This window comes from Cercospora kikuchii (assembly GCF_019650295.1).
Source record: "Cercospora kikuchii DNA, contig_00003, whole genome shotgun sequence".
Taxonomy (NCBI): domain Eukaryota; kingdom Fungi; phylum Ascomycota; class Dothideomycetes; order Mycosphaerellales; family Mycosphaerellaceae; genus Cercospora; species Cercospora kikuchii.
Window position 1 is genome coordinate 828,680 of NW_025408584.1, and position 27,745 is coordinate 856,424.

Below are 27,745 nucleotides of genomic sequence, written 5' to 3' on the forward strand. Positions count from 1 at the left end.
GGTGGACGAGAGACCACAAAGGTTGTTGGCGTGGTTCTCTGTTTCGTTGCTCTTTTCTCTGCATCCACAAATCATTTCGCCTCTGTAAAAGTGTCTACAGAACTCAACAGAATATCCTCTTTCCCTGCGTCCAGGTCATTGCCTTGTATCCTCGGAAAGACGGTCCATAAGATCGAAAGCCTCATGATTCGGCACCTTACAATCGATGCCAGGCTGACATCCCATCTGCTGTTCCAATTCATGCTGTGATAAAGTCGGCCGAACATATCTGATAGCTTCTGCCACATCCCTACATGACCTGTGTTGATGGTCTGTAATTGTGCTTTGAGGCCACTGCTCCACGTTCTGAGGATGTGGCCAGTCCTGAGCGAAGCTTGTTAAATGGCCCTGGTCCGAATATTGATCGTATATCTCGAGAGATGGGACTTGTGCGTATGCGATTCCAGTCTCAGGCGTGTAGGCATTCTCAGCCTGCTGGCTGCCAACGGTGGCACTCGCAGTAGCCATGCCCAGCTCGCTGGGACCAGTTGCAGCTGGAGAAGGCCGCAAGTTCGCCAACTTCTCCCGCGACCATCTCCTTCCTCTTTCAGGCATCTGACCATGCTGCTGCCTCATTTCTTCGAGCGACTTCTCGCAAGACTCCAGATTCGGAGTCGCATCTCTACTGCCTTCTCCACCGCAACTTTTCCTCCTTCCCACCAAGCTTTCCAGCTCTCTCGCTTTCTCCGCCCCGCTCCCGTCTCCATCAATTTCACTCACTGAGATACCATGCTTCGCCAAAAGTGCACGAAGCCGTCTATTCTCCTCTGCTACTTGTCTCGCCACAGCCTGAATCTCCGCACTGGCTGCGATTCCCACGAGTTCGCAATTTCGGTACTTGGCTTCGAGGTCATTCATATATTCTTTTCTTCTTTGGCGACTTCTTCGCTGGTTATCGCGTATTCGTGCCAGATCTATTGCTCTCTGCCAAGTAGAAGTGGTCAGTTTGTGTGACGCGATATGTTCACACTCACGGAGAGCAATACATGACGATCAGCGGTAGTCGCCGCTTTGTGCCCGCCTTCATCAGACATCTCTCTAACTTCAGATGAGATCCTGCGATCCGCGCCTGTGTCACAATCCGGAACACTGGTGCTCGTGTCTTCGCGATGAGGCACGTCTTCTTATGGATCTCTCTTGCAATGAACGCGGATCGGGACGGTCAAGGATCTCATCGTCGCGTGATGGTCCAGCGAATCCAAATATCGCGGCACTAAGCCAGCAAAAGAAGGTCGATACTACAATTATCAGATCCGCTGCAAGTTGCAAGTCCTTCGATGTCATGACTTCGCCACGAACCAGGAAACTCAGTGAAAGCTTGGCAGAAGCTTCCGTTCGGCCAAAAGCCTAAAATATGAGCGGGCAACATGAAAGTCGAGCAACACAGAGATGACAATAGAAAGTGTGCAGAGAATTGACTTAATTGATGAGGAATGACAATTTCATCGTCTGTCGATCCTTGATTTTGTGTATACCAATATATCAATCATAACTTCATAAACATTACCACCCAAGCCGGGTATCATGTACACGGAGCGAACTCAAACTCCACTTGCTAGCCAACACGCTATACATGCTAGACACAAACATCACCGGAGCCTCCCGTAGTTGTCTTTCGTATATCGCATCTCACTGATACCATTCGTTCTCATCATAAGCTGTCGCCATGCTATTGTATGCATTCATCGAGCTAAGCCAATTGGCCATGCCCGGATCAGCAGCGACAGATTGCGGCGAGGTCGCGTGAGGAGTATATCCGGCTGTACTCGCGGCGGCGAGAGGAACGGACGTAGCGGGCGGCGGAGCAGTTCCGGGGACCATATGCTGCTGCTGTTGTTGTTGCTGCTGCTGAACAGGACCGCCTACGATGCCATTGTGCATGTCAATCGGGACGTGCATGGCGGCATTGGCAGCGTGAGTTGTGACGGGAGTTTGTTGTGCCCAAGCTGTGGAATCGATGTCAAGTCGATTCCAGTTGCCGAACCCGGCTGCCATTTGAGCTTGGTCTCGGTATGCCCAATCTTGACTATCTCGAATGAGCTGCTCGACGCCTCCGAACATGTCACTGGGGCTACGACCGGTGTTCGTTGCTGAGGCCCAATTTCTGGCCCGAGGAGCTTGCGGTGTATGTGTACTTGAAGGGTGTTGTTGTGGCTGCATGCTGTATGCGTCCTGGGGCGGAAGCTGATAACTGATGTTGTTCTGTGGTGCGCCAGCAGAAACGCCTACAGCGGCCGGTGGTCGTGTCACTCTGGCATCGTTGATCGGTCCTTGTTGTTGCCATCCCTGGGCTTGAATATCTTGCGGTAGCATAGGCGGTGCCATTGATACATCTGAAAGGCGGCGCCTTGAGCTGCTTGTCTGGCTTGAGGGTGAGTGTACTTCGCCAATGACAGTTCCGAACTTGGCATCTGTCCTTGTCAGAACGCTCGTGGCTTCCTCTGGCAGTCCGACATTCCACTTCCTGGCCAGTACGCCAATAATCGCGAGCGATCTTCGAGCACATAGCCAGCCTTCGCCAATCTCTTCGAGATGCTTGACGCCATGCACAATATCGCGCTTAGCGTTCTTGTCAGGCAGATTGAGCAAATGTATCGTGCAAGCCGAGTGCGCAATGTAGACCGCAATGTTGCAAATTTGGCGCAAGCCATGCGATCTCTTGTATAGCCGCATGAGTTTCGAGATCATGGCAGCTGCTTGCGTGCAGAGCTTTCGCGGGCTGACGTTTGCGGGCAGTGGTGATGTGGCATGCGTGTACTTCAGGAAAGGTCGGAAGAGGTGAATGAATAGCAGCTGGAAAAACATGCTGCAAATAGTCAGTAATCCACGTCAAATAACGTCCCCATCGAGCACTTACTGCATGACCAGCACGCTTGAAAGTCCACCTTCCTTCGGCTCCATCTCCTTGGGCAAATCTCTTCGCCAGGCTTCCAATCGCGTATGAATATCTGACAGCTTCTTGAGCTCAGCTGCCTTCCCTTTCGTCTTGTCCATATCCGTTGGGTTGTAGAAATGTTTCATCAAATCGTTGCTGATCTCGCACAATTTCGTCAGCTGCAACGCAACAGCTCTAGTTCGTGAAGGCTGTGCATGAGCTTGTGTAAATCCAGAATCGGTGTATGGACTCCATGGCGCAGAGTCCTCATCCGGAAAGACTTCGTATTTGGATACTGTAACGATCGAAGCAGGTAGCTGTGGTAGACGTCCAAGGTAATTCGACCAGCACTTGTCGAATAGGAAACAGCCCCAGAAGGTCACCCGTCGCACATCTTCTTCGTTCTCGTCTCCACTAACATATCGGTTGCCTGTAAGTTGGCTAGGATCCAGGTTGAGACCCATGTCGCAAGCCATACGGAACGACATACCACTGTACACCCATCCGCGACCTTCCCTGCCACACCCAGCTTCACGAACAGACATGAGGGCCAGTGCTTGGACAGTTGTTAGATGAGGCTTCTCATGCTCATCATTCTCCATAATCAAGCGTTTGGCCTCGCGAAAGAAGTGATCGCCCGCCGTAGCCGAGTCGTCTGGATTATCTCTCGCGCCAGCATGTGAAGTGAAGTGGCACCCCAGTGCCAAGATAGCATTGACCAGCAACGATGTACAGTAGTGCGTTTTCCTTCTCGCGTAAGGTGGAGGCCGTCCAAGCATGAAATCGCGGAAGAAGAGTTGTTTCGAAAGCGTAGTGAAGAAAGTGTAGTGCCAGGTGAAGTACATATTGACCAGATGCAAGACCAGCTCAGGATCGTTTGTGACATTTGTCCACGATGTGACCGGGTTCTCTTGCTGCAGATACTCGTCCGTACTATCGTTGAGTGTCTCCTCTTGTCCCAGGTGGATCAGATTCGAAGTCCCTCCGATGTACCGTACTGAGCCTTCGTCCAGCCGTAAGTCGCCCATCTTGCCGTAGAGATGTGATTCGAACATTGATGTCGGCTCTTTCCCATTCCCCAGCGTGGGGGACACGTCTTCGTCCTCTTCTTCCTCTTCCAATTTGCCATTCTCTCTTGCAACAATCTTCTCAGCTACCACATCCAAGCTCTCACACGTCCGTATGTCCCGCACCAGGCCGGCAACCTCATCTTCCGGGTAATTCAATATCGCCTCGATGAGTGTCTGCAATGTCGAGCTCCGCGTCTTCAAGTTATCCAGATCATTTTTGTACACGCCTTTCCGTCTATGGTCCGAATTCGGGTCGTAGATACATTCGGTGCCGTAAACCTGACAGCAGGCTGCGCAGGCGGGGAGATTGCCGTCACATTTCGACTTTCGCTTCCTGAGAATCGCAGGGCTCTGTTAGTCACGTCCTGCTCTCGGCTATGTGCATGAAGCTCTGCCGCGTCTCGGCATGTAAGTGAATGATTCAGAAAAAGGCTACACACCGACATGCCGTGCAAGCCGTGCTCACACATCGTCGCTTGGACGCGTCCTCGGGATCTTCGACCTGATTGTTCTTGCGTCGCCGCTGTCTGGGCTTGCTCGAGGGAGCCGATGCACCCGGCGCCACCGCCGTGGTCGAGACATTGGCGGCAGCAGTACGATTCGCAGCCGCGGGTGAGGCAGAAGAGGTCGCATTCGATGTGTCACCAGCACGACCAAAGGAATGGGATTGTCGGACGCCCCCTGCTGCACGGTGCACGTTTCCGGTCGTGGCCACTTCCATTGATCGATCGCGAACGGCTCACTCGCCTTCCCTGTGCAGTGCTGAGCAGTGCTTCACCATTCTCCCCGGAGATGCTGGAGATGCTGCTCTCGACGCTGCGCCAAGGATGGTACGCAGCGGTGCTAAGCTGAGCTTGTCGTCGCTGCCGTTCTCACGCCTGCGGGATCCCGGGCTGCTGGTGTCGTGCACACTGTGAGAGGGTATACAGCGTGTCGTTGTGTTCGTTGAACGCATGCTGAGCAGCTCAGCATCACCCACGATGAGGAGAGATGCAGCTTAAGCGGTTATCGTGAGACCCCAAGCCTCGATATCGGCGGGAGCCCTTCGTTAAGCGGCGTCAACCTCTGATGGGCGACCAGGGGCGGAGTCCTCTCCGACCAATCACCGCAAATGTAAATCAGAGGCAGTCGTCCGTGCAGGATTCCTCGCTTCAATACATGTCTTCGCAGTGTACACACGCAGAGGCGTTCCCTGACAATGATGGCCGCAGGGTATCCCCAATGCCATTGCGGAGAGCTATGGACGAGCACAGATGGGGTAGGAAAAATAAGGCAAGGCATCGATGATCAACCAATGAAATTATGAGGGAGTGCAGCTCTTGAGCAACCAATAATATTGTCAAAGAATGTACGTGTACAAGCAACTTTCCTCCCACTTCTCCTCGTCATATTTTGATCAAGGTGCGAAGATCGGGGACATTCCAACCAAGTATGCAGCCATTAGTATTAGAATTATTGTCTTATATGAATCAAGAGAATGACCGTTTAGTCATGCGATGAATCTGCTGACAAAGTCAGTCATGCATATCAGAGAAGTTGCCAGTAGGTGCTGTACATACTGATGAGGGTATAGCCCTATTGACTCCAGACGCCTTCGCTCGATCGCGACCACGTTCGTCTAGAAAAAGAAGGCAAATACAACCGCCACGAGTGCGAGTGAAGATGCCATCTCCTTGCTAGCAGTGCCGGTATATGGCGTCGTGCTCGGAGCCGGTGGTGCATCAGTTGGCGGCGAAGAGGCCGGAGGTTGGACGGGATATGTTGGCTGCGTCGGAGGGGGCTGTGCGGGATGGGTTTCAACAGGGGGTTGACTTGGTGCTGGTGGGTAAGTCTGGACGGGGGGCTGCACTGGATGGGTCTCGACAGGGGGCTGCACAGGATGAGTCTCGACGGGGGGCTGCACAGGATGAGTCTCGACAGGTGGCTGCACAGGATGAGTCTCAACGGGAGGTGTGACCGATGGTTGAGCGGGGTAAGGAGGCGCTGGCTGGGTAACTGTGCCGTTTGGGTATGGAGTCGAAGGCTTTGGTGGTGAAGGCGGCACAGTCTGCACAGGATTGGTCTGCACTGGATAAGTCTGCACTGGAGTTGTCTGGTTCTTGGCTGGAGGAGTCATGACCGGCGGCGGTGCAGTGGTGTTTGGCATGCGGTAAGTCTGCATCGTTGTTGGATAGGACGGCGCAGTCGTGTTCTTCTGAGCGCTTGGGTATGGCACGGATTGCGTTTTGTAGGTCTGGGACGTTACTGAAGGCGGTCCGTATTGAGGAGCAGACGAGCTTGGTCGTGCGTAGCCTGATGACACTGGGGCAGAGCTCTTTGCCTTGGAAGTGCTGGGTTTGGCTTGTGTCGTGGTTGCTGCTCCATATCTATTGCCTTGCGTACCTGTAGCCTTTGAAGAAGTCGCGCTGCTTCCGTTCTCCGTGAATGGATTGTATCCCAGGCATTCAGCGTATTGCGATGCACAGAAAGCGCGGTTTGCATCTGGTGCGCCGCGACATTGATCGAAGAGACTGTCACATCGTGGGTTGCTGCCAGCCGCGCCTGTCGAGCTCGACCCCGATGAGGTTGCCGTCACCGAGACGCCAGGACCTGGTTGTCGAAGGAAGTAGCAGCCGTCTGTGAGATCGCAGATCTGGCCAGCTGGGTACTGGTGGGCTGGATTACAGCTGTAGCGGCCTTGACTGTCGCGAGAGCCAGGAGCTGGGCAACCAGTCGAGCTCGACCCATATGAAGACGCGGTCGCTGAGACGCCAGGACCAGGCTGTCGAAGAAAGTAGCATCCATCCACAAGGTCGCAGATCTGCCCAGCTGGGTACTGATGAGCTGGGTTACAGCTATAGCGGCCTTGGCTATCATAAGAGCCAGGGGCTGGACAAGATGCTGTGGATTGAGCAACAGCATCACGTTTGTGGTGAAGAAGATCGTCAATACCAGGAGATGCAGGATTTCCCCCGTCAGGCTGGCTTTCCTCGGGTGGAGTTTCAGGCTGCTCTACTGGCGGTTGCTCGGTTTCTTCCGCAGGTGGTTGCTCAGGCTCTTCGACTGGCGGGGTCTTGGGCGCCTCAGTTGGTTGAGGCTCGTGGTGGGTTGTGAAAGAGTGATGAGGTTCAGTATGCTCTGTTGGCCAAGTGTTGTGAGTTGCTACAGGGTGATGAGGCTCATACTCTATTGGCCAAGTGTGGTGGGTATGACGTTTGCTGGAAGAAGTACGATGGCCATAGCCTGAGGAGTGATGGCCGTAGGGCAATGCACTGGTCGTGTCGTGGTATGCATGCGTCGATGATACCACGTAGGTTGTTGGCTTGCCATACGTCGTGTGGTCGCCTCCAGGGAGCTTCTCAGTCACCGTCACAGTAGCCTGGACTGTCTGCCTGATCGTTGAGACCGAAGTGCCAGCCGCAACAGCACCGAGAGAGCCGGAAGAAGTTGTCGATGCTGCGGAGACCGAGCTAGCACTGACTGCCGCGATGCCAGCAGAGCTTGCGCTGGATGCAGAGTTAGAGACAGATGCAGAGCTGGACTGGGACGCAGAGCCGGAGCTAGATGAAGCACTGCTTGAGCTGCCGGCGTTGTTGCCAGCCGTCAGAACGGTGACTGTTGCGGTAGCGACAGTGGCCGACGCTGCAGCAGGTCCAGCAGGGGCTGATACTACCGGAACGGTAACCATCGCTGCCTGCCCGCCGGTAACCAATGTCTGCGTACTGGCGAACTGTGTTGCGGCGCCTGAAAGGACAACCACAGAGACAGACTGGAGGCTGGGGGTGACAGGCAAGGAGACCGATGGTATCGCTGCGCTGGGCACTCCGGAGACAGGCAAGGAGAGCGATGGTATCGCCACGCTTGGCACTCCGCCAACTGTCACTACCGAAACGCCTGCTGGTAGCTGCACAGAGCTGAGCGAGACGGGTAAGGAGACCGAAGGGGTTGCTACGCTGGGCAAACCAGGCAAAGAGATCGATGGAGTCGCTACGCTGGGCACTGCGCCGATCGTGAGTACTGGCACGCCTGCTGCTGGTTGAGATACGGCAGAAGTGCCAGGAATGGAGACCGAGGGCATTGCTACACTGGGAAGTCCACCAATTGTAAGCACCGGGACACCTGCTGCTGGCGCGGAGGCACTTGAAGAGCCAGATGAGGAGACTGGTGGTACCTCGACACTGGGCAGCCCGCCAATCGTGATCACCGGAACACCTCCTGCTTGTTGAGCGCTAAAGGAGAACAGTTAGCGATGACCATTTTGGCGAACGAAGCTGGATGGTATACCTCGTTGTTGTTGTGCCAGCAGCAGTGGTACTCCCAGACGTGGTCCTGGTTGTGGTCACTGGTAAAGGAAGGGGCGTCGTCACTGGTAGAGGAAGGTCAGGTAGCTGACGTCGTACTCGACGGTATCTTTCCACTGCTAACAGTCAGTCGAGCACTCTGTTGTACTTGTGCTCTACTCACAGGCTTCTGCTCCATGGGCCAAGGATACGGCCGACAGTGCGGCCGAGATCGTAGTGAACTTCATCCTGCTACGAAGTACCTGATCAACTAGCACAGTAGAGCTCAGGAAAGCAAGAAAGGAAAGCAAGCAAGCCCGACCTTTTGTGTATTCAGAGTGCACGCGCCTTAGACAGCATCAGTCGAGCCCCTCGTGGGCATCTCTGGTTACTCTGCTCCTCTATTGAAATCTTGCGGTGGATTCAAGCTGACCAAAGGATGTCTCGTTGGTTGCTTTACCCCATCGAACATGCGAGCATGCTGTAATTTAATGGAACAGACCCGCCAATGATGGCCCCATTGCCTTGACAGGCATTCGGGCGCGAGTTGACCTTCAGCATTGACAATTGAAGACTCGAAGCAGGAACGCTCGGAATGCTCGGATCAGTGAGGGGAGGAGAGTGAGGCATTTGCGTGTGTTGAAACTGTGGTCCTTCTGGTGATTGCCATCTAGTCAGCTGCATGTATGTACCAGAAGTTATCTGTGAGTTATTGTGTTTGTTCGCTCTCTTCTTGCTCTTTGATGAGCATTGGAGACCAGTGCACTGCAAGTAAATCGGCCAATTCGCAACTCCGATGCATCTCAAAAGAGTCACAAGCTTTGTTGTTTCCGAATTGCGGGTCTTTCCAATGGCAAACTGACGTCTCTGCTAAGCACATTAAACGGCCTGGCTGTACCACAATTCGGAGCTGTCATGCTCAACCAGAATTTCTCATTCGCTGCTTGCTGGGCAGCTCGAAGCTCATCGATTTGAGCACGTCGATCATATCCATGGCGATATTGAGCGCCATGTTCGAAAGTGTCAACAGAATACATGCAATGATGATGTTGAGAAAGCGGAGTTGGAAATGGAAGGAGGTCAAAGGTGAAGCCAGCGCCAAGACAATCACCCCTCGCGATCTTTTGTTGACACGGGATCAACAACACAGCAGCTTTGCGACACGCGCACTACCTCCGACAGCACTACCACAACAACATCGCACCCAGCAGCGCATAACTGCAGACGATGCCGAGTATGGACTACAATCCTAGAATGAGCATGGCAGGCGGCAGAACGGTATCTAGCCAGCAGAAGAAGCAGAAAGAGCCGGATGAGGATGCATTCATGACACTGGTATGCGCATACACAATCGAGAGCAGTAACCGGGCAGTGCGAACTGACGAGAGTATAGCCCGACAAGGAAATCGCAGGATGTATCAGCGACATTGGAATCAACTTCACGCTGGAGGACCTTAGGAAGCCCAATCCACAGCAGATCCAGAAAGTATTCGAATGGTTCGCGGAACTGCTCACCAACACAACGCGCGAGGTTGTTGCGCCAGCGATGCGCGCAGCAGCAGAGGACATGTGCGGCGACGACGCAGAGCGAATCTTCACAGCAGACACGCGCGAGTTGATGGGCTTCTTCATCGTGATGCGCAAACTGCTTCTCGAGTGCGGCATCAAAGACTTCACCTTCAGCGACATTTACCGACCGACGCATCCTCGCCTGGTGAAGATTTTCAGCTACATAATCAACTTCATTCGATTCCGCGAAAGCCAAACGAACGTAATAGACGAGCATTACAACAGCTCCGAGCGCACGAAGAATACCATCGAGCAGCTGTACCATGCGAACCAAGACAAGGAAGATCAGCTACAAGAAATGCAACAGAATCGCAAGAATGTCGAAGCCGCGCTTCAGCAGAAAGAGCAACGATCCACAGAACTCAAGACCCGCCTTCTCGAGCTGAAGAAGGCCCAAGAACGCGTCACCGAAAAGCTCGAGCGCGTCAAAGGCGAACAGTCCCGCCTGAAATCTCTCCTCGAAGACAAAACCACATCCGTCATGCAAACTCGCGCCGAAGCCGCGAAGCTTCGTCCCTACACCGAACAGTCCCCCGCACACCTCGAACAGTCCCTCCGCGACCTCAGCTCGAACCTCGCGAGCGACAGAAACGAAATCGAACGCCTCGACAAACGCGCCCGGGCGCTCCAAACATCATGCGATACCTTCTCCCTCCTTCAAACCGATATCTCATCTCTAACGCGATTACTCTCGGATCTGGATCAAGAGCTGCAGAAAGAAGAGGAAGAACAACGCGCTGCGGCGAAGAATCGCGACGCGTTGACGGAGAAGTCGAATAATGTGCGGGAAGTGGAGAGGCAAGAGAAGATGTTGCGAAAGCAATTACAGCAATGGCAAGATCGAACAGAGAAGCTGCGGAAAGACGCGGAAACGAGGGCGCAGAACGCGAAGGGGAAGATGGAGGCTTTGCGCGCGACGCACAGAGAATTGACGGCTGAGAGGAGGGAACGAGGGGAAGAGGTTGAGAAGCGGAGGGTGAGGATTGAGCAGACGGAGAAGAAGGCGAGTCCCCGCGACGCTGTCTTGAGTGATATTGTGATGCACAGATGCTAACAACCCTCTTTCTAGATGGCCGACTTGAAAGAACAAATCGAGCACGAAGTACAGGCTGCGAGAGAGGAGTATATGAAGATGGAAAGCCATATTCGGCTGTACATCACTGAGATGGAGCAGAACCTCTGAGGATGATGATGATGATTTGCATTTGGACATTGAAGCGCAAAGCAGAGACTGCTGATTTTACATATTTTGACGATACCCAATGACTCTTTTTCTGTTCGACACCCTACAGTACACAGCCCACAGTCACTAACTATATGCACAGCTAAAAGTCCCGAAGTCTGCCGTGTGCGAGGTTCACTAGTCCTGTCATACAGTTAGCGAACACTCTTGTGATTGAAAGCTGTAATGAATGGTGTGGGATGTGTAGTGTTCAGATATAGAGATCGTGTCTCGTGCAAAGCTAGTCCGCAGCAAAAAGAGTACAAGTCTTTCTCAGACTGGTGCCAGCTGGTGTATCATCATGAAAGGGTGGAGGGAAGATAGGACCACTACTCACGATTTCGTTATGGGATGTATAAAGAAGCTGAAGTATGTCGTTGCGGTGATATCTGCTTTGAGCTTGTCAGCATGAGTACAAGCAGTGAAAGGGCTCAGCGTATGTGTGGTGATAGACGTAGTCAGGAATAATAACGTATTGCTCCACATGATTGTTAGGAACAGGTCTGTGAATTTAACTGTTGTTCTCATCATGAAATTAGTGCAAGAGGAAAGAGCAGACTCACCGAGAATCAGTAGCGCACAGGCTGCGGCATTTGTTCGAAAGCGCACCAGCGCTGAGCAACTGTTCGGGCTTTGACAGTCCGGCCAACTGATAGGTCACCTAAGCGCTTGGTTGTCATGTTAAGTATTGGAAGTTCTTCGTCCCATGGGTTCAATTGCCTCTGGCCATGTGAGCCGCCAAAGTCTTCGATCTGTGGTTGCCATTCGGCGAGGATCAGCTTGCTGTTTGTGCTGTGCGCCGCCTCGAGAGCGTTAGCGAAGGTCCTGTTCACCCCTTGTGCAGAAAACGCTGAAGTCGGTCGATGCAACTCGAGAGGGTTCAGAATGGCAAGGATAGGCTGTGCATCTTTTCGACGCAAAGCAGTGTCCGTCTCTCCAGCTCGTTTCGCCACGTTGACGCCGTAGACAGCCAGATAAGCGCGAAGATGCGTTATATCTGGACAGAAGGCCAGCTTGAGCGTGCGTGAAGTCGATAAGAGCCGGAGAGTCGGTATCTGCAGCCAGTCGTCAAGGCCATCCATGCTCCTCGAGGTCGTCGCCGGTGGCTCTCTGAAAGCCGTCAAGAAGTCATCTTTGGAAGAGCAGATAACCAGAGTCGATGACGGAGCATGCGACTTGAGAATATGCTGTACAAACTCCTGCACATTCTGGATCTCCAGCACGACGTGACGCGAGGGTGCCATCTCTGGTGCCGATTCGCAGCTCAACTCAGACCCATGCACGCGTTTATGATGGGGCGCAGACCATTGCGTAGTGCAAGGTGCTGCGACATGTGCACCTGTCGTCTGAGATGTAGCGTCGCGTTCTCGCACGACATGCGTGTGAAGTTGGTAATAATTGGTGCAAAAGCTGAGATCTGAATCGGAAGCTTTTTCTCTGTCTTGCGCACGAGCCTCGGATCCTTGGCATTGCCGGCCCGTTGCGCTTGCCTCCGTTCTGGTGACTTCTTTGTATCGCGGTCTTTATTCTGATTCTCATCACATCACATTGTACAGTGCGATTTCGATCCCGGAAACAGCTACTATACTATACTATACTCATCAAAGACTCCAATACCACGCCGTGACTTCATTTCACGTGCTCGGCCGCCATCCGCGCCTCCGCCTGATTCCAACGACCAGCGTTTCCGGGCGACAAGCAGCGCTGCCGCTGTAAGGCGAGACAAACGGGGCTGGGTTCGAGATGTATTTTCATGAGTACATAGTACTTTACACATGCGCAGTGGATCGCAAGAGAATGCCTGAGCATTCGTCCGGCAAAATTTTCAACAGCCTATATACCTCTACGAAAACCGTATATTCCTCATGGCCAGACACTTCTGCGGCCCTATACTGAACAACAGTAGATGCGACGAGAGTATGGCAAGACCCCCAAGCTATCTGACGGGCGCGAATCGCTGCTCGTAGCACTCTTAGCTGGCGACACTCTTTGACTGCAATACCTGTCAGTCGACATCGAAAAGTCGGATACATGTCGGCAATATCAGAGATGATGGAGTACAATGCGAGCAGCCCTGCATCGCTGGATGACGCGCCATATCACTCCGGTTCACAATTGCAGATGACGCAAGACGTGTCATTGCACCAACATGCACAAGTTCTGAGCAATCTCTTGCTTTGATGCGACCAGAGCATGAGGGAGTGGTACTCTTCAAATCTCAGCTCGAGACTTTCGCACCTTCGCATGATACCGAATTCTTCGATCACGGACACAATTTTTTGCTACAAGGCTTTCGTTCCTATGTGACACTTCACGTGCTGCCTCGTCAATTCACTGAAAGGAACAATGCGATTGTCGGTCTTTGTCTCCGCATCGGTCAATGTGGCTCTGTCAAGATCGTTGTCGAGACATGACCAGCAGACAATGTGATTATGGAGGCATTTGCCTATATATGTTCTGGCACGCATTGCGTATGACATGCCAAAACCTTTACCTCTCCCACACTCGATCCGCAAATCTCTGAAAGCAATCGCACAAGCATAACAAGCACTCGATACGCACTTTATCGCTACTCGAAACGACAGCGCTGCAGGACAGCGACTACCCCGAACACAAACGTGTGTACCACAGCAGATACCATGGACCTGATGCTTTCTGAAGTGTCCCCTATGACCGAAGACGACTCGTTCCATCGCGTGGAGGATTTCAAGTCTAGCGATGTGCGAGCTCCGAATCTTACACACCCCATTCACCCGCTGTTTCAGACAATTGCGGGAATGGACGAAAATCATCGTTATCCTGTCACGGCCTGTCGACTGGCATCTCTGCTATTGGAAAAGGGCCTGCCAATTTTCCATTCTATCCTCGTGATAGGAGACTCTGTCGCAAGTTGCAATAATGGTACGATCGAGCACGTTTGCCCCGAACCAAAAGCTTCGCTAACCATTGCCGAACAGCAGAGGACACGCGCCAAGTTGAACGAGCTTGCCACTGGTGTCAGCCTCATCCTTGACCTCAAAGGAAAGGCAAGTGGGCAGGCTGCACATGCAGTGTGCACCACAGACAGTAGAGTCACGTTTCCGCAGCTGCCTGGCCGCGGTAGCAAGATCCAAGTCAACGTCAAGACGCTCAATAACGTACTTAAGGCAGAAGATAGCAGAGACATTGTGGCCATTCTTTGGTTCACGATAGTTCTTGCCACTAGCCTCGTTCATGAGATGGCGCACGCGGCACTGAACAGTACGCAGACGTGTCGTTGCAATGGCTTGTACTTTGGAGCATCTCAGACCTCAGAAAATGGGTACGACTTGGAGACCTTTCTGTTTGGTGGCATTCTGGAGCAGTATGGATCAGACGATGATCCGCGTTGCTACTATACCGACGACGAGCCGACCTCCGTTGCTGGCATGATCTGTTGTGAAGAGTATCCGAACTTCAGCAAACTGACGGTCCCTCTACCGGGGGTGCAAGCAATGTTTCGAGGCCGTCCGCTTCCTGATACCTACGTCCTTTGGAATACTCCTTTTCCCTGGATCCACAATCTGCTACAGCAAAATTTTTGGGACGATGCGCTGACAGGCGATAACCACGCGCTGCATCCACCACGAACTTCTGGACTGATTGAGGCAAGTAGTACGGATCCAGCTGTCAAAGCGCAACAGCAGCAAGCTCGCGCTACGGAGCTCATGGCAAGTGGTGAGTACAGAGTCAACGGTCGTGGCATCATCTCTCCATGACAAGCCGCTGCTAACACAGAAGACGATGACAGTGAATGGAGCACGACCTCGTCTGACGGGGAGGAAGAAGAGCAACAGGAATAAGGAGTCCGACGGCAGCTGACTCAAATACAACCGTCTTCTTCCAACCTAATGCCTCAGATGAGCCGGCCAGGATCACCTACCAGAGGCTAGTGCCCATTGAAAGAAGCGCAGCGGCTCTAAACCTTCAAGCCAGACACATGCTCCCATGCTCCAATGAACAACTCTCGTAAACTCTACCTCTATATCTTTATCTCTCTGTCCGCTGTGAACCCCCACTTCTTTCGTTTGCAATCGTGTCTCCATGCAGGTCGACATAAATAGCCTCGTAGATACGTTCCGCTAGGTGTAGTAAAGCTGAGGAACTCAGCCAGATACCTGGCATCTAGGAGCCTCGAAACGTAAAGAAGCACTCGTCCCTGGCACAAACCATCTTACCTCAACATTCTGCGTAATCTATTGTCGAGCCTATGCCATAAGCCCATCGAGACAGACCCATGGATCCCATCAGCGGTACTTGCCTTTCGCCGAAGGACCTTATACGACTGTCCCGGGAAAAGTCTTTCGTCGTAGTGCCATTCTCTTTCCCCATACTTCTCCTTTCCGGTCTCGTCGATGCTCAGTATAGGTCTTGTATACAGGGCAGGATTTGGAGAGGACAGCTTGATGATTCCCTTCATCAACAGGATCTGGGCCCTTTTTTCCGCATCCCTTAACCTGATCTCGTCGCGGTTGAGCGGCAGCCACCAATCGACTGTGTCACTGGGCAGGCCAGTAGCCGCATTTGCTGCTTGAAAGGCTCTTGGACGCAAATTATGCACGTATGCTGTGGTGTTGTCCGGAAGACTGAAACCCGGGCACATGTTGGATCCAGATGGAAACAATGCACGTGAAGTGAAAGTCATATGGAAAAAGCACTGTCATAAAATCGTAAGTCGTAGTGAATTTCAAAAGGGCAGATTAATTGACATACCATTGGAGGCATAATTCCGTCTGCGCAGACGCTGCGAATATTGATGAGAAGTGTGCACTTGTGCTTAACTGGGGCCCAGCCAGCAAAGACCATATGTGGGGTATCGGGTGTTGGGCATATTTCCAGGAGTTTGAAAGACTGGCGAAGCAGAAGTCTCTCTTCGTTGTGTGCATCCTTACCAAAGTCAGCAATGCTGCAGAGAGCTTTAGGTTTGGGACTTACGTTCGGAGGAGACATTCTAGCTTCGACAACGATCTCCTGTTGCGCCAAGGCTTCACCATCACACTTCTGGCGCTGCAATGAAAACATGAGACCCATATCGTGTGGCATAGGGATGAAATGCTCAATCCAGTACCAGACTGAAATGTCTCCTCTCACAGCTTTCGAGTACAGTACTGCTAGATCTCCTAGTGACGTATCGTCTCGCAAGATACTGTGACTGTTTCGTCACGAGGTCAGTACTCTGTTGCTAATCATGTATTCAGAACTCACCATTGATCAACCGTGAATGCATTGCGTGGAGCGCAACCCGAGTAGTGTGCAAAGCGGCGCTGCTCACTTCGTGCGAGATCCTGTGGCCGGTACGCGAAGCACTCCGGCGTGTAGTCTGTCGTATTGACCACACACGGGTCTGCACCATGATCGAGCAATAGATATAAAGTATCACGGGCCACTCCGGGTGGTACATGAGTAGCACCTCGCTGGCCGTCTGCTCTGATGGAAGATGACAGCACTTGCTGCATCGAAAGAGACTCTAGCCACTTTCGCACATTGACCTCGATCCGCTTATTTCGAGCGTCGAACAAAAGATACGGGTAGATGTTATCGACGCTTGTTTGCCTCCGGCGCTCTTCAGCAGCGATTACTGCAGCCAGGTCATTGTAGACTGCGTCCATCGCTGCGTTGAAACCTCCCCAAGCCTGCCAGAAGGCATCGTGCCCTTGAGGAGTCGCGGCGACCACCGCTTCCCAAACTTCCCGAAATTCTTGTCCCAATAAATCCGCGGGAAGAAGTGGTTGGGTTTGGGACTGCATGCCCCGAAACATATTTGCCCTGGCATCCTGGGATATGATCTGACGGACACCCTCTTGTAGGCCAGTAGGAATGGTTTGCCGCAGTCCTTGAAAGCCCCCTGCGGCGGCATAGGCTCTATGGAGCGGTGTTGCACCGGCGGCATCTATGGAATTTATGTCGGCACCGACAGCGAGCAAACATTCGATGTGGCCAATACGACCTTTGTCTGAGCTTATAGCAGCTCGATGCAGAGGTGTGCGACCTCGTGTATCTCGTGATATCGCCAAGCGCCAGTCTTTCGACAACAGAGCAAGGAGAATTCGTGGGTCATCTGCGAATTGTGCGGCGTAGAAAAGGACGTTGAACCCAAAGTATCCTGCATCTCGTAGACGTACATCGATCCCTGATTGCTCCAGCAGGAATTTCACAGCGTCAAGCTGATTCGCAATTACAGCTACCATCAATGGCGTCCAAGTGAATAGCTGGTCAGCGCTTCGCTGTAGTTGGGCATTTATTTCCGCACCTTGCTCGAGCAACTGGACAGCAGCATTGACATTACCAGTCATCATCGCACTGTGCAACGGCGTCCAGCCAGCTGGAAGTCCGGGAACAATGCCGGATAAAGTCGGTGATAGACCTTCAATGTCCCCAGCTGTTGCCGCGGGCCCAGCTGAAACACCGTTTGCAGCTACCGATGCTTCAAGCGCAGCGACGTGCGCGCCAGAAACTTCCTCCATGAACACATCTGGCTGCTTCAAGGATTGTGCATCCAGGAACGTAGCATGGCCAATGGCGCTTACAGGATCGCGCTCCCATTCAACCAGGATTGAGCGAATCTCGGGCTGTTCGACTATCAGGCTAGCCATTTGATTTGACGACAAGAAATGTAAAGTGGCGTTTTGCCCGTATGCTGGAAGATTAGTGAAGCCACGGCTCCTGGCACGATCCTCAAGCTGTGTTGCTAAAGCAAGACGGAGGTTTCTTGGAAGAACAACTTGATCTCTGAAATATCGCACCAAATCTATGCTGACAAGAATGGTGTGGAAATCATTGCCAGCTATCTTTGTTCAGTCAGTATTGAGGATTCGGGGTAGCGGCAGCGTGTTTGTACCTCACTGCCGATATGAGAGGCTCCAAATGGGGTCAGGTAGTATTCAGCATGATGAGGCGCGAGCAAGCTACGGACGCTGTTCAATGTTCAGCTTAAGCTTCTGGGGCGTCGGGCAGATTCTACTCACTCTCTAGGGTTGTTTGCCAACAACGGAAGTAGCTCTTGTACAAATGTGACCATGTCCACCCTATCCTTAGGCTGTAGACGCAAAGTTCTGTGGAAAACTGATTGTGCAAACAAGCCCAGAGATCCGCTTGAAGCAGTGACATGGATCAAACTGTAGGCTCTGGCGGCCATAAGATCGGCGGAGTCCAACTTGACCCTGTTGATGTCAGACGCAATAGAAGGAAGCGCTGTCTCGTCTCCAGCCAGAATACGTGCGATTATGAGGCCCAACGCGTACACATCTGTACAGGGATGCGTCTTGTGCACTTTAAGCTCGTCTGGCGCAATTCTGAGGCATTCGGGGGCTTTCCAAAAAATGGAGCCGCCACGAGGGGCATCTTGGCTTGAATTGATACCACTCAGGCCAAAGTCGCATAGTTTTGGAGTCCAGCTCTGGTCGGTCCTGAACATCAAGACGTTTTTCGGGTGTAGATCCGCGTGTACAACTCCCATACTGTGTAGAGCCGAGAGACCAAGCGCCATTCCAGCTATTATCGATACGCAGTCCAAGAATGAGGGTATAGCAGGCTCTAATCTTTGAAGGAACATCGCTAGGTCCGGTGTCGACGGGTCCGCGCATTCCAATATGAGTAGTGGTCGCAGCAAATTGTCAGACAACTCATCGAATGATACAGCTAGAAGCTGTACGATGTTTGGGTGATGGCATTTGCACATGATTTCAACCTCGAAGAGAAAGTCGTGTAGCGCTGCCGCTCTTTCAGCCGCAGCTTCGCTACCGGCTGTAGCCATTGCTTGAAGTGATTTGAAGTGCTTCACAGCCACGAATTGCATACCACTCGATGAGTCGCGCCATTTGGCCAGCGTCAAGGTCCCGAATGAGCCTTCTCCCAAGGAACTAGCATCACTCTTATGTTCTAGCTTTTCCTGGTCAACGATGGGTATTTTGGCAGCTGAAAGACTTATTAGTAGGCGAAGGAGCTCGGGATCTTTCGGCGCTTCGCTCAATTCTTCTGCGAAGCATTGATGGATGGAAGTTGTGATAGTATCCTGAGACGTGGTTGAGCGACGTCGGCGCGGTAAAGTGAAGTCAGAGTCCATGGCAGATCGTGTCCTGTTCTGCCTGAGTGTGGTAATCAGGCATGCATGATGCCACTGGCGATGGATTTGATTGTTCGTGTACTTGAACTCCTTCAGCACGATGACAGGACAGCTTTATCAGATAGGGGGCAGGAAACTCCTCTAGTGTAATGACCGCAGCTGATTTCGGGGCCGTCCACATAATGTGGCTGCTGTGCGTTGTGCAGGGCCCGCCGAGCCTCAGTCCTATGGTGTGTCGAGCTGTAAGCCACCTGTGACAGGGGCTGTTTCAGAAGCTGCTCAGCCCTGCTCCACGATCTTGCATTAGAATACAAAATCTTGTAGTCATCAAGGCCTTTTGCTCACTCCATCGTGCTCGGATAGTATTGTTGCTACAATGGCAGAGCTCGTACTAGGCATCACAGGACTGGCGCCAGTCGTGATTAAGACAGCCCGAGAGATTCATGACCTATTGGAACGATACCGAGAACGCAATGAACGATTTGCAAGCATGCAGCTTCAGGTGGACGTACACCTGATTGATATCGAGCAAGTGGCCAGCTTTGTCGAAGTTCAGATCGACAGGCCAGAAGTGGATGCTTTTGTGCGGCGTACTTTCAAAAGCCTTCTTCTACAGGTTATCGGCCTTTTCGAGCGCTTCCAGACGAAAGTATCAGCTCAGGTGGATTCACAGAAAAATCTCAAAAGCATCCAATTTGCATTCACCGGTCACAATGCTCTCAAAAAGCTTGATGGTGAGATCCGTGACTGGAGAGGCCGAGTCGGCAATGCCATACTTTCCTTCATGCTGGTGCAAGGGTCGGCAGCAATCAAGGTCTTGCTGAAGGAACCATCTGGAGTATTGCACGATCTCGCAGACATAATGCAGAGAGCTTTGCAAAATTCTGACCAAGACTCCAAGTTGTTGCTGGAACATTCAAATCGAGCTCAGAGCGATGGCTGCGCTGTCCGATATTCCAGGATCAGATACCACGAAGGCGATCGACCATTGATAACTGAGAAGAGACAGCATGTGACGCAAGTACAAGTCATTCGGGACATAGCTGCATTCCTCCGAGCAGCGAATCCTCAATATGTTGCTCTACTGAAATGCCAGGGATTTTTCGACCAGACGCTGCAATATGAAGCTCCCAAAGGATTGGGTGAGCCTCGAACGCTGAGAGAAGTGCTCCTGCACGAGATGCGAGATCCGAAGCACAGCCTGAACGAGAGGCTGCACATCATGAAGAGGCTGGCCTCTACAGTCCTTTTCGTACACCTGGCTGGTCATGTGCACAAAAATATCAGGGCAGATACTGTGCTTTTATTTCGTGATCCTGCGAAGCCCGAACTTGTACTTGGCGAGCCATATCTTGTTGGCTTTGAGAGTACCAGGAAGGATGGCGCAGGCAGTCAACGTCTTCCAGTCAAACAACTCGAGAAGTACTACTACTTGCCTCCAGACCGGCAAGACGAGACGACTCGAGACTTCTCAATGCTTGATGATATATACACCCTTGGAGTGGTCTTCCTCGAGCTGGCGCTTTGCTTCTCATTCGTCGTTCCTCAAGAGCCGCCAGCGGCGCCATGGAGACCACAAACTATCCTCCTTCAGGATAAGAAAGATCTCGAGAAAACTTTGAGATCAACGGACCTGAGAGACCGCCTGATCCGAAGGGCGACTGCGATGGTGCCACGTCAAATGGGAGACACTGTAGCCGGCCTTATTGTAGCGTGCTTGAGCTGTCTGCACGACGCAGAGGCGTTCGGAGAAGTATCGCAGTTCACAGACCAGGACGGCATTCTTGTGGGGAGCATGTTCGCAAGGCAAGTTCTCCACGTTCTGGATGAAGTCAAGTTTTGAGGGATAGAGTTCGAGGTTCGAAGTGTGGTGTGCAGAATTACAGGGATGACGTTGCCAATACACGAGTAGCGAAATGCTTGAAAGGGGGTCCAAACTTCTTCAATCCATTCATTTCTATGTCGTATTTTTGCTTGTGAAATTGTAGTTGCAGAATTACTGTACCTCACGGCCAGAAGTGGTTAGGATCACTCATCGATAATGGCTGGAGCCTCGCTCCTGCTTCATCGCGAAGCCTGCAAGTGAGCATTTACTTCCCTTTTCCAGCGAGATACAAAAGCACCAGATCCTTCCGAATCATGTCCAGAAATCGCCAGAGCGCCCAATGTCTTAGACACAAGATTGTCGACACTTGCCACAACCGCAGCAAACACGGGTGATGTATACAAGTAAACACAAAACATGAAAGTTGCGCATCCGATTTAGCATCACTACCTGTCACTGAGCCATCATGAAGACGAAACTGCGCTGGGAATCCAACAATCCGTTCGAGCGTCTTGATGGAAAGGATGGTGAAGGCAACGAAGTACGTGAGCCACTTTCCGCCCATCTCGGAGAAGATGATCAGACTGACCACAGCACAGATCGAGATCCCTCTCAGCCCTGCTGAGAAAGTCTTCAGCATCTTTGAACTCGCCCAGCATATCTTCCTCGATCTTCCACCCCGCGATATCCTCGTCAACATCCAACGCACCTGCAAGCAGTTTCAAGCAATCGTAGCCGGCTCCAAACCACTTCAACAAGCCCTTTTCCTCGAACCAATCTCCAACATCAAACTTCAACTAGCCGCCTGCTCCAGAAGATACCGATGCGGCGGAAAATGGATCCTATCAACAGAACGAAACTGGGGCTGCAGAGACAACAAAGCTTCCCACTGCATCTGGATCCACCCCTTAATCCATCGAATCGAAGAAAACGACCCAAAATTCGAAGCACGTTGCACATACGTCAAAGCGTCCTGGAGAAAACAGCTCGCCTCTCAGCCCCCAATGTCCGAATGCGTTCTGCTTGACGACGATGATGCAATGGCAAGGGACGACAATTATGTAAAAGCAGAAAATCCGAAAGGAATGTTGTTCAGCCAGATTGCGAAGCTTTGCACGGGGTATGCGAGGAAGAATCATATCTTGGTAGAAGGTGTGGGAGGGTATGATTGGGCTTGGGAAAATATGCCTGCGGGTGAGTTGCTGGAAGGGATTCGTGCTAGTGCACATCATCATGATGATTATTCGGATTGCAATTGGTGTGGTAGTGGTGGGCACTGCCATGATCTTTTTGGGGAGGCCAAGGACGCGCAAGAAGCGAAGCGTGCGCAGCTTCAAAGTGCGCTCACGATGAGAGCGAAGTCGATAGTAGATGGCGAGTGATGCTCTCGTGAAGTCGATCGTAGACCAAGGCCGACCGCTTGGCATTTTCGCAAGATGGTCTAGTTGCGAATCCATCTTGTCGTAATGAGCAGTTCGTACAAACGCGCAACCTGTCTTCGCCACTAGAACGTACGGTTGCCACAGAATGGCACACCGGAGTGCCTCAGGAGAAAAGTTTGTCTCGTGGCTTGTGGGAGACGACCGCAGTGTTAAACAACTTGTCGCATTTCCTGTCGATACATACTTACAACCGTAATCCTGTAGACTGAGCTCTACTCGTTACCAAGAACCTGTAATGCCAAACCCAATTCCCTCTAACTCCAGATGTCCACATCCACGCTTACGCCACATTTCCTCGTATGCACGTTTCAGCATCTATGTCCTTTCCCTCATGGCCCTTGAATCTTATTGTCCCCGGTAGCCTGCTGATACGATGGCGGCGGAGCATCATCTGACCCATTACTCGGTCCTGCCTGCGACGAGGACGCCGGAGGCTGCACATCAGCTGGTGCAGGGCGAGGCTGAGGCTTCGTCTGCTGTTGCGGGAACTGTGCGTTCGGCGCGCTGGCGTTCACAGTTCCATAGCCTTGCTGTCCTTGCTGCGGTGCAGCATACTGTGGCTGGCCCGTTGTTTGTACGTAGTAGTATGTGACTGTGCCGCGTTCGGCGTCCTGCTGCGCGACTTGCTCGTAGGTTGGATCGGGAGCGATGGAGATGATGTACCAGGCGTGGAGGAGGCCCGGGAGGTATGCGAGACCTGGTGGGAACGTTAGTAGGGGACAATCGCAGTGGATGCGAGTGGAGTCTTACAGCAGAGGGCAATGTTGATCAGACTGTCTGCCGAGCAGATGCCCCGCTTCACCCACACGGCGATGGGTGGGAAGAGGATGGCGATGAGGCCGAGGAAGATGTCGCTGCCGCACATGGTGGGTGTGCAATTTCGCTCTTATCGTGTGAGTGTTGGTGGAAGAGGAGCAAGAGAGAACAGAATCGAAATGTCGCCGCCTGGGATCAGCAGCTATCGAGGTCTCGTGAGTGTGTGAAGCGCACAGCCACAAACCAATGACGCAGGAACAACGACCAATCGGACCCTTGTCGCGTTTGTGGCGTTCCATCCCCAGCCAAACTTCACTTCTAGAAAGTCAATGCCAAGCATCAACATCGACACCTCAAGAAACAAGCAACAGAAACAATGCAATCCGATCGCCGCCGTCTCAACCCTCCAGCAGGCGGAACTGCTCCTCCAATCTTCGAGTATCCATCTCACATCACAAGACCTTCAAGGACGCGACAAGCAGAAGAACACCGCAAAATCTTCCTCCGCACTGGAGTTGTCCCTTCAGCAAGCGGGAGCGCATACTATGAGATTTCACCTCAAGAAACGTCATCAAAATCAAAAGACGCCACCACCCTTCTGATTCCTTTGACATCTTCCCTCAAAATCATCTGCACAGTCCACGGACCCAGGCCGCTCCCTCGTACCGCAGCTTTCAGTCCCAATCTCCTTCTGACGACACACATCAAATTCGCTCCTTTCGCGACTCGGGTCCGGAGAGGCTATATTCGAGATGCGAGCGAGAGGGATCTAGCGCAGCACTTGGAAACTGCGTTACGTGGCGTTGTTATTGGAGAGCGATGGCCGAAAGCTGGATGTGAAGTTGTCGTGACGATTTTGGAAGGCGAGGAGGATGGGTTCCCGGAGATTGGAGGGGAGGGGAGAAGTGGAAAGGGAACAGGTTGGGGTTTGATGAGTGTTCTGGCGGGATGTATTACGGTGGCGAGCGCGGCACTATGCGATGCGGGGATTGATTGTGTGGATTTGGTGAGCGGTGGTGTAGCGGCTTTGGTTGAGAGGAAGTCTGCTTCAGATGCGAATGAGACCGAATTCGTCCTGGATCCCGCGCCACCGGAGGAAGACATTCGAGCAGCATGTGTCGTGGGCTACATGCACTCACGAGACGAGATTTCAGAAATGTGGATGAAAGGTGATGCTGGAGTGGAGAGCGAAAATTTAATCGACAGTGCTGTCAAAGCGGCTTTATTGACGAGAACGGTGCTGGCGGAGGCGGTCAAGGAATCTGCTGAGTTGAAGCTCAAGAAGCTACCCGAGGCGGCAAATGGAGCACCGCCTGCTGCAGCTGCAAAAGGAAAAGGCAAGGATGTTACCATGACGGGGTGAACAAGTACTGGACTTTGCAAAACGTGCAAGCTATGCCGGACCTAGGACTTGACCGAGAAGTGGGACCGCAATTCTAGGTCTGGATGAGAAGACTCCTGGTCATGCCAGATGTCATATTCGGCCAGCAGATTTCGTCACTGACCACATGTCGACGCAAGCGATTTCTCGCTTCCAGTGCGCATTCTTCCAGCACTTGGCAGCAGCAGTTGGGATAGGTTTGATGAGGCCCGGTGATCGCGGGCGCTACGATAGCAACGCGTGACCTGCTTAGATCCAGAAATACGATAAATGCCATCAGCCACAAAATTAGGAGGCAAGCAAAAGACTCAGCAAGGCACAGAGCGCCTCCGTCAACGGCTGGAAGAGCACGGTGGCCAAGATGTATTACGTACTCGCAGACTTTCTATGAGGATCAGAGCAGCTAAGAATAGCTGTGTGAAAGGTTCACTATGCAACATCACTCATTGAGATGTCGCAGTACGTGCTGCCTACTCGGCATATCCAAAGGCCATACTGTAGGCTGTTATGACTTCACCAAACCCGCTCTCTCGTCCTCCTCGCTCTCCGTCTCATACTCGCTCTCCTCCTCCTCATCAGTCTCCTCATCAGTCTCCGTCTCCTCTTCCTCCTCGCTTTCCTCCTCGCTCTCACTCTCCTCATCCAACCACGCATCCAGCGTTTTCTCCTTCTTCGGCCCCCCGACCATACTGCTCTTATAGCCAGGATCCTTCTCCAAACCCTCGTCCAATCTTTGCGCAGCAGTCAGCTCCCTTTCAGGAACATACGCTCCTTTCTGCGTCGCTCGATCACCATCATCCCGCAACTTCGGATCTGGTTCCCGGCCACTTTCAACCCATTCGGGCAGAGGCTCGTATCCTCGCATTCCAGTCGTACCGGCTTCAGATCCAATGACCAAAGAAGTTGTCCCAAGCAGTAAGGTCTTCCGACTTTCGGAAGGAGAAGGCGCTTGTGGGACGGGTTTTGGTGCCAAGAGCAGTAGTGAAGCAAGTTCTGTGCTGCTTTGTACTGAAAGCAGAGATCGGAATAGTCGAGCCCGATCGCGGAGTGAGTACGAAGGCGTGTATCGTGCCAGGAGCATAGTATACTGATAGAGGATTTCAATGGAATGCTTTGATTCTTGCTCTTCCGGCAAGGCCTCGTCTTGTGTTGAGAAAGCGTTTTCACGGAAGCCGTCGTTCTCTTCTTCAGTCGGCGAGAGTACAGTGCTGGTAGATACTGGCTTCTGTTCCGGGTTCAGTGCATCGATTGCTTTCTGCTTCTCATTTTTGCCATTCAAATAGTGCAGGTATACTTTCGCAGCGAGGAGTACTGTCTGAGCGCGTACTTCGTCGCTCTCGTCGGCATAATTCTTGACCAAGATGCGCAAAACATCCGCAGCGATGTTGTTCTCCGGATCGACTCCAGCGAACTCTCCAATTAGCCATACAATACTCGCGCGAGCAGATGGCGACGTAAGAGTATCGAGATTCTTCGCCAGCCTGATGACAGTCTTGCGATGTTCTTCAGGTGCTCGCTGAATGAGATGTCGAACGACTTCCATCGCCTCGCCTACTAAATTCGCATCCGGACTGCGGATCTGCTTGCGTAGGAGGGACAGACATCGGCGCGACGTTCTATCACTGGAGGCCTGCGCGCATCGTCCAATAGCTCGAACGCTTTCACGAACCAGATTTGTATCGTGACCTTTCGAGAAGTGCTCCAATTCGGCAAGGATAAGCTCTTGTATCTCTTTACCGCTGTGCGGGAACATCAATGTCAAGACTTCCAACTTCAGCCGCCAGATCTGAGGAGCTTCTGTCGCGCGAACCAGGAAATGTCGGAAGTACGGCACGAACTGAGCAGGGTCGATCAGACACACTTGGACAATGTTGTACAGAGCCACTTGCCGAATGTCCTGAGGTGATCGGAGCAATGCCATCAGCGGACCGACTGCTTTAGCCAGGTGTGTCGAAGGAGCGAGATAGAGGTATGCCCGGGTGACAGCGAGAATGACGGCCGAGTTCCGAGACGATAGAAGCGGCTGGATTGATTTCAGGAAGAGCTCGAGATCTGGGTCCATCGCTTCGACTTCCTCATAATCTTCTTCTGTCTCCTCCTGTGGCTCCAAATCCTCGTAAAAGTCCTTCGCTCGCTGCTCCTGGGTCGCTGCTCGTTTCACTCGCGTGGTCCGTTTCGGAAAGCACTTGCGCGAATATATCGTGAAAAGTCGAATCACAGCCAGCTGACCCCACTCATCCATATCGACAATCATCTTGCACAGCCTGCGATAGACAGGATGTATGAGGTCCAAGCGATCCGGGCAAATCTCCATAAAAGCCTGCACAGCAGCGCCTGCAACATAATATTGCTGATCGCCGAGCAGAGTAGAAATATAGTCCTCGATCTGCGGCCGGGTGCTCTCATCAAGCTGCACGCATTTCACAGAAGCCAGTGCTGCAGCTTTCCGTACTAGAGGCGAAAGATCGTTGACGCCCTTTTTGATCGCCAGGCTGATGATCTGTGCGATCATGGGAATGCGAATCCCAGACATAGTCTTCAACGCCATAGCTCGTACTCTCGGGTTAGTATCTGACAGGGACTTCTGGATTGTGTTGATCGCCAGTAACGCAGTATCCGGATCCGCTTCAGCATGATGGATCAAATAATTGTACACCAGCGGTCTCGTCGATGGGTACGGATTCGATAGAGTCTTGAGGACAGCGGGAAAGAAAGTAAGAGTCGGTTGCGGAGGATTGGCATATTGCATCTACATCTCTTATTATCAACTTGTGTGGCTCCAACGTGTATGTACAGTTCGCGATCCTGGCCTACCGCAACCACTTTCCGCAGTCCGTCTAGCACCTCCCGCTCGTGCTTGCTATCCAACATCTTTTTGATCTGCGCTGCCGGCAGCGCCTTCGTGTTCCTCCGTGGTCCGGCATCGCGGGCGGCTTCGAGCGTGAGGTCGCGTGCTGTACGACGTCGATCAGTTAGGATACGTTTGTGTGGCCGCTTCGTGCCGGGGAGTTCGCTGTCCATGGTGTTGGGATGATGTTGTTCGGGCGCATACCTTGCTCCAGCAACGAGCTGATTTTGCTGATGGACTCCATCGTGCCACAGCCAGCTCCTGGGCAAGTGCGACCTGCAGCTCTAACCGTGTATCTTTCCGAGGGAATTCAACTTGTTGTGAGTTGTGACCTGCCTCTTCGCGCGTGATGATGATGTGGGGTGTGGAAGCTGACTAA

At 52.4% G+C, this 27,745-nt stretch overlaps 12 protein-coding genes across 12 annotated transcripts; 5 read left to right on the plus strand and 7 right to left on the minus strand.

Annotated features, from left to right (window-relative positions):
• Positions 1–135: 135 nt before the first annotated feature.
• CKM354_000472300 (uncharacterized protein) lies at positions 136–897 on the minus strand (the record flags this gene model as incomplete). Its single annotated transcript, XM_044799971.1, has 1 exon — positions 136–897. The coding sequence occupies one exon, from the start codon at positions 895–897 to the stop codon at positions 136–138; it is 762 nt and encodes a 253-aa protein (XP_044655906.1).
• Positions 898–1,668: 771 nt separating this feature from the next.
• CKM354_000472400 (uncharacterized protein) lies at positions 1,669–4,705 on the minus strand (the record flags this gene model as incomplete). The annotated part of the gene is made up of 3 exons (XM_044799972.1): positions 1,669–2,845; positions 2,897–4,318; positions 4,425–4,705. 3 exons carry the CDS (start codon positions 4,703–4,705, stop codon positions 1,669–1,671), a joined length of 2,880 nt encoding a protein of 959 aa, XP_044655907.1.
• An 897-nt stretch (positions 4,706–5,602) lies between these two features.
• Positions 5,603–8,491, minus strand: CKM354_000472500 (uncharacterized protein; the record flags this gene model as incomplete). Its single annotated transcript, XM_044799973.1, has 3 exons — positions 5,603–8,192; positions 8,248–8,380; positions 8,428–8,491. 3 exons carry the CDS (start codon positions 8,489–8,491, stop codon positions 5,603–5,605), a joined length of 2,787 nt encoding a protein of 928 aa, XP_044655908.1.
• A 979-nt stretch (positions 8,492–9,470) lies between these two features.
• CKM354_000472600 (kinetochore-associated Ndc80 complex subunit NUF2) lies at positions 9,471–10,995 on the plus strand (the record flags this gene model as incomplete). Its single annotated transcript, XM_044799974.1, has 3 exons — positions 9,471–9,578; positions 9,637–10,815; positions 10,882–10,995. The coding sequence occupies 3 exons, from the start codon at positions 9,471–9,473 to the stop codon at positions 10,993–10,995; spliced, it is 1,401 nt and encodes a 466-aa protein (XP_044655909.1).
• A 608-nt stretch (positions 10,996–11,603) lies between these two features.
• On the minus strand, positions 11,604–12,278 carry CKM354_000472700 (uncharacterized protein; the record flags this gene model as incomplete). Its single annotated transcript, XM_044799975.1, has 1 exon — positions 11,604–12,278. The coding sequence occupies one exon, from the start codon at positions 12,276–12,278 to the stop codon at positions 11,604–11,606; it is 675 nt and encodes a 224-aa protein (XP_044655910.1).
• Positions 12,279–13,673: 1,395 nt separating this feature from the next.
• On the plus strand, positions 13,674–14,855 carry CKM354_000472800 (uncharacterized protein; the record flags this gene model as incomplete). Its single annotated transcript, XM_044799976.1, has 2 exons — positions 13,674–14,730; positions 14,794–14,855. 2 exons carry the CDS (start codon positions 13,674–13,676, stop codon positions 14,853–14,855), a joined length of 1,119 nt encoding a protein of 372 aa, XP_044655911.1.
• Positions 14,856–15,226: 371 nt separating this feature from the next.
• Positions 15,227–19,114, minus strand: CKM354_000472900 (uncharacterized protein; the record flags this gene model as incomplete). The annotated part of the gene is made up of 6 exons (XM_044799977.1): positions 15,227–15,709; positions 15,766–15,939; positions 15,988–16,204; positions 16,258–17,836; positions 17,896–17,966; positions 18,018–19,114. The coding sequence occupies 6 exons, from the start codon at positions 19,112–19,114 to the stop codon at positions 15,227–15,229; spliced, it is 3,621 nt and encodes a 1,206-aa protein (XP_044655912.1).
• A 376-nt stretch (positions 19,115–19,490) lies between these two features.
• CKM354_000473000 (uncharacterized protein) lies at positions 19,491–20,957 on the plus strand (the record flags this gene model as incomplete). Its single annotated transcript, XM_044799978.1, has 1 exon — positions 19,491–20,957. The coding sequence occupies one exon, from the start codon at positions 19,491–19,493 to the stop codon at positions 20,955–20,957; it is 1,467 nt and encodes a 488-aa protein (XP_044655913.1).
• Positions 20,958–21,405: 448 nt separating this feature from the next.
• On the plus strand, positions 21,406–22,321 carry CKM354_000473100 (uncharacterized protein; the record flags this gene model as incomplete). Its single annotated transcript, XM_044799979.1, has 2 exons — positions 21,406–21,480; positions 21,539–22,321. The coding sequence occupies 2 exons, from the start codon at positions 21,406–21,408 to the stop codon at positions 22,319–22,321; spliced, it is 858 nt and encodes a 285-aa protein (XP_044655914.1).
• A 389-nt stretch (positions 22,322–22,710) lies between these two features.
• CKM354_000473200 (uncharacterized protein) lies at positions 22,711–23,246 on the minus strand (the record flags this gene model as incomplete). Its single annotated transcript, XM_044799980.1, has 2 exons — positions 22,711–23,078; positions 23,132–23,246. 2 exons carry the CDS (start codon positions 23,244–23,246, stop codon positions 22,711–22,713), a joined length of 483 nt encoding a protein of 160 aa, XP_044655915.1.
• A 267-nt stretch (positions 23,247–23,513) lies between these two features.
• On the plus strand, positions 23,514–24,500 carry CKM354_000473300 (uncharacterized protein; the record flags this gene model as incomplete). The annotated part of the gene is made up of 1 exon (XM_044799981.1): positions 23,514–24,500. One exon carries the CDS (start codon positions 23,514–23,516, stop codon positions 24,498–24,500), a length of 987 nt encoding a protein of 328 aa, XP_044655916.1.
• A 523-nt stretch (positions 24,501–25,023) lies between these two features.
• Positions 25,024–27,610, minus strand: CKM354_000473400 (uncharacterized protein; the record flags this gene model as incomplete). The annotated part of the gene is made up of 3 exons (XM_044799982.1): positions 25,024–27,267; positions 27,333–27,472; positions 27,571–27,610. The coding sequence occupies 3 exons, from the start codon at positions 27,608–27,610 to the stop codon at positions 25,024–25,026; spliced, it is 2,424 nt and encodes an 807-aa protein (XP_044655917.1).
• Between the last annotated feature and the right edge of the window lie 135 nt (positions 27,611–27,745).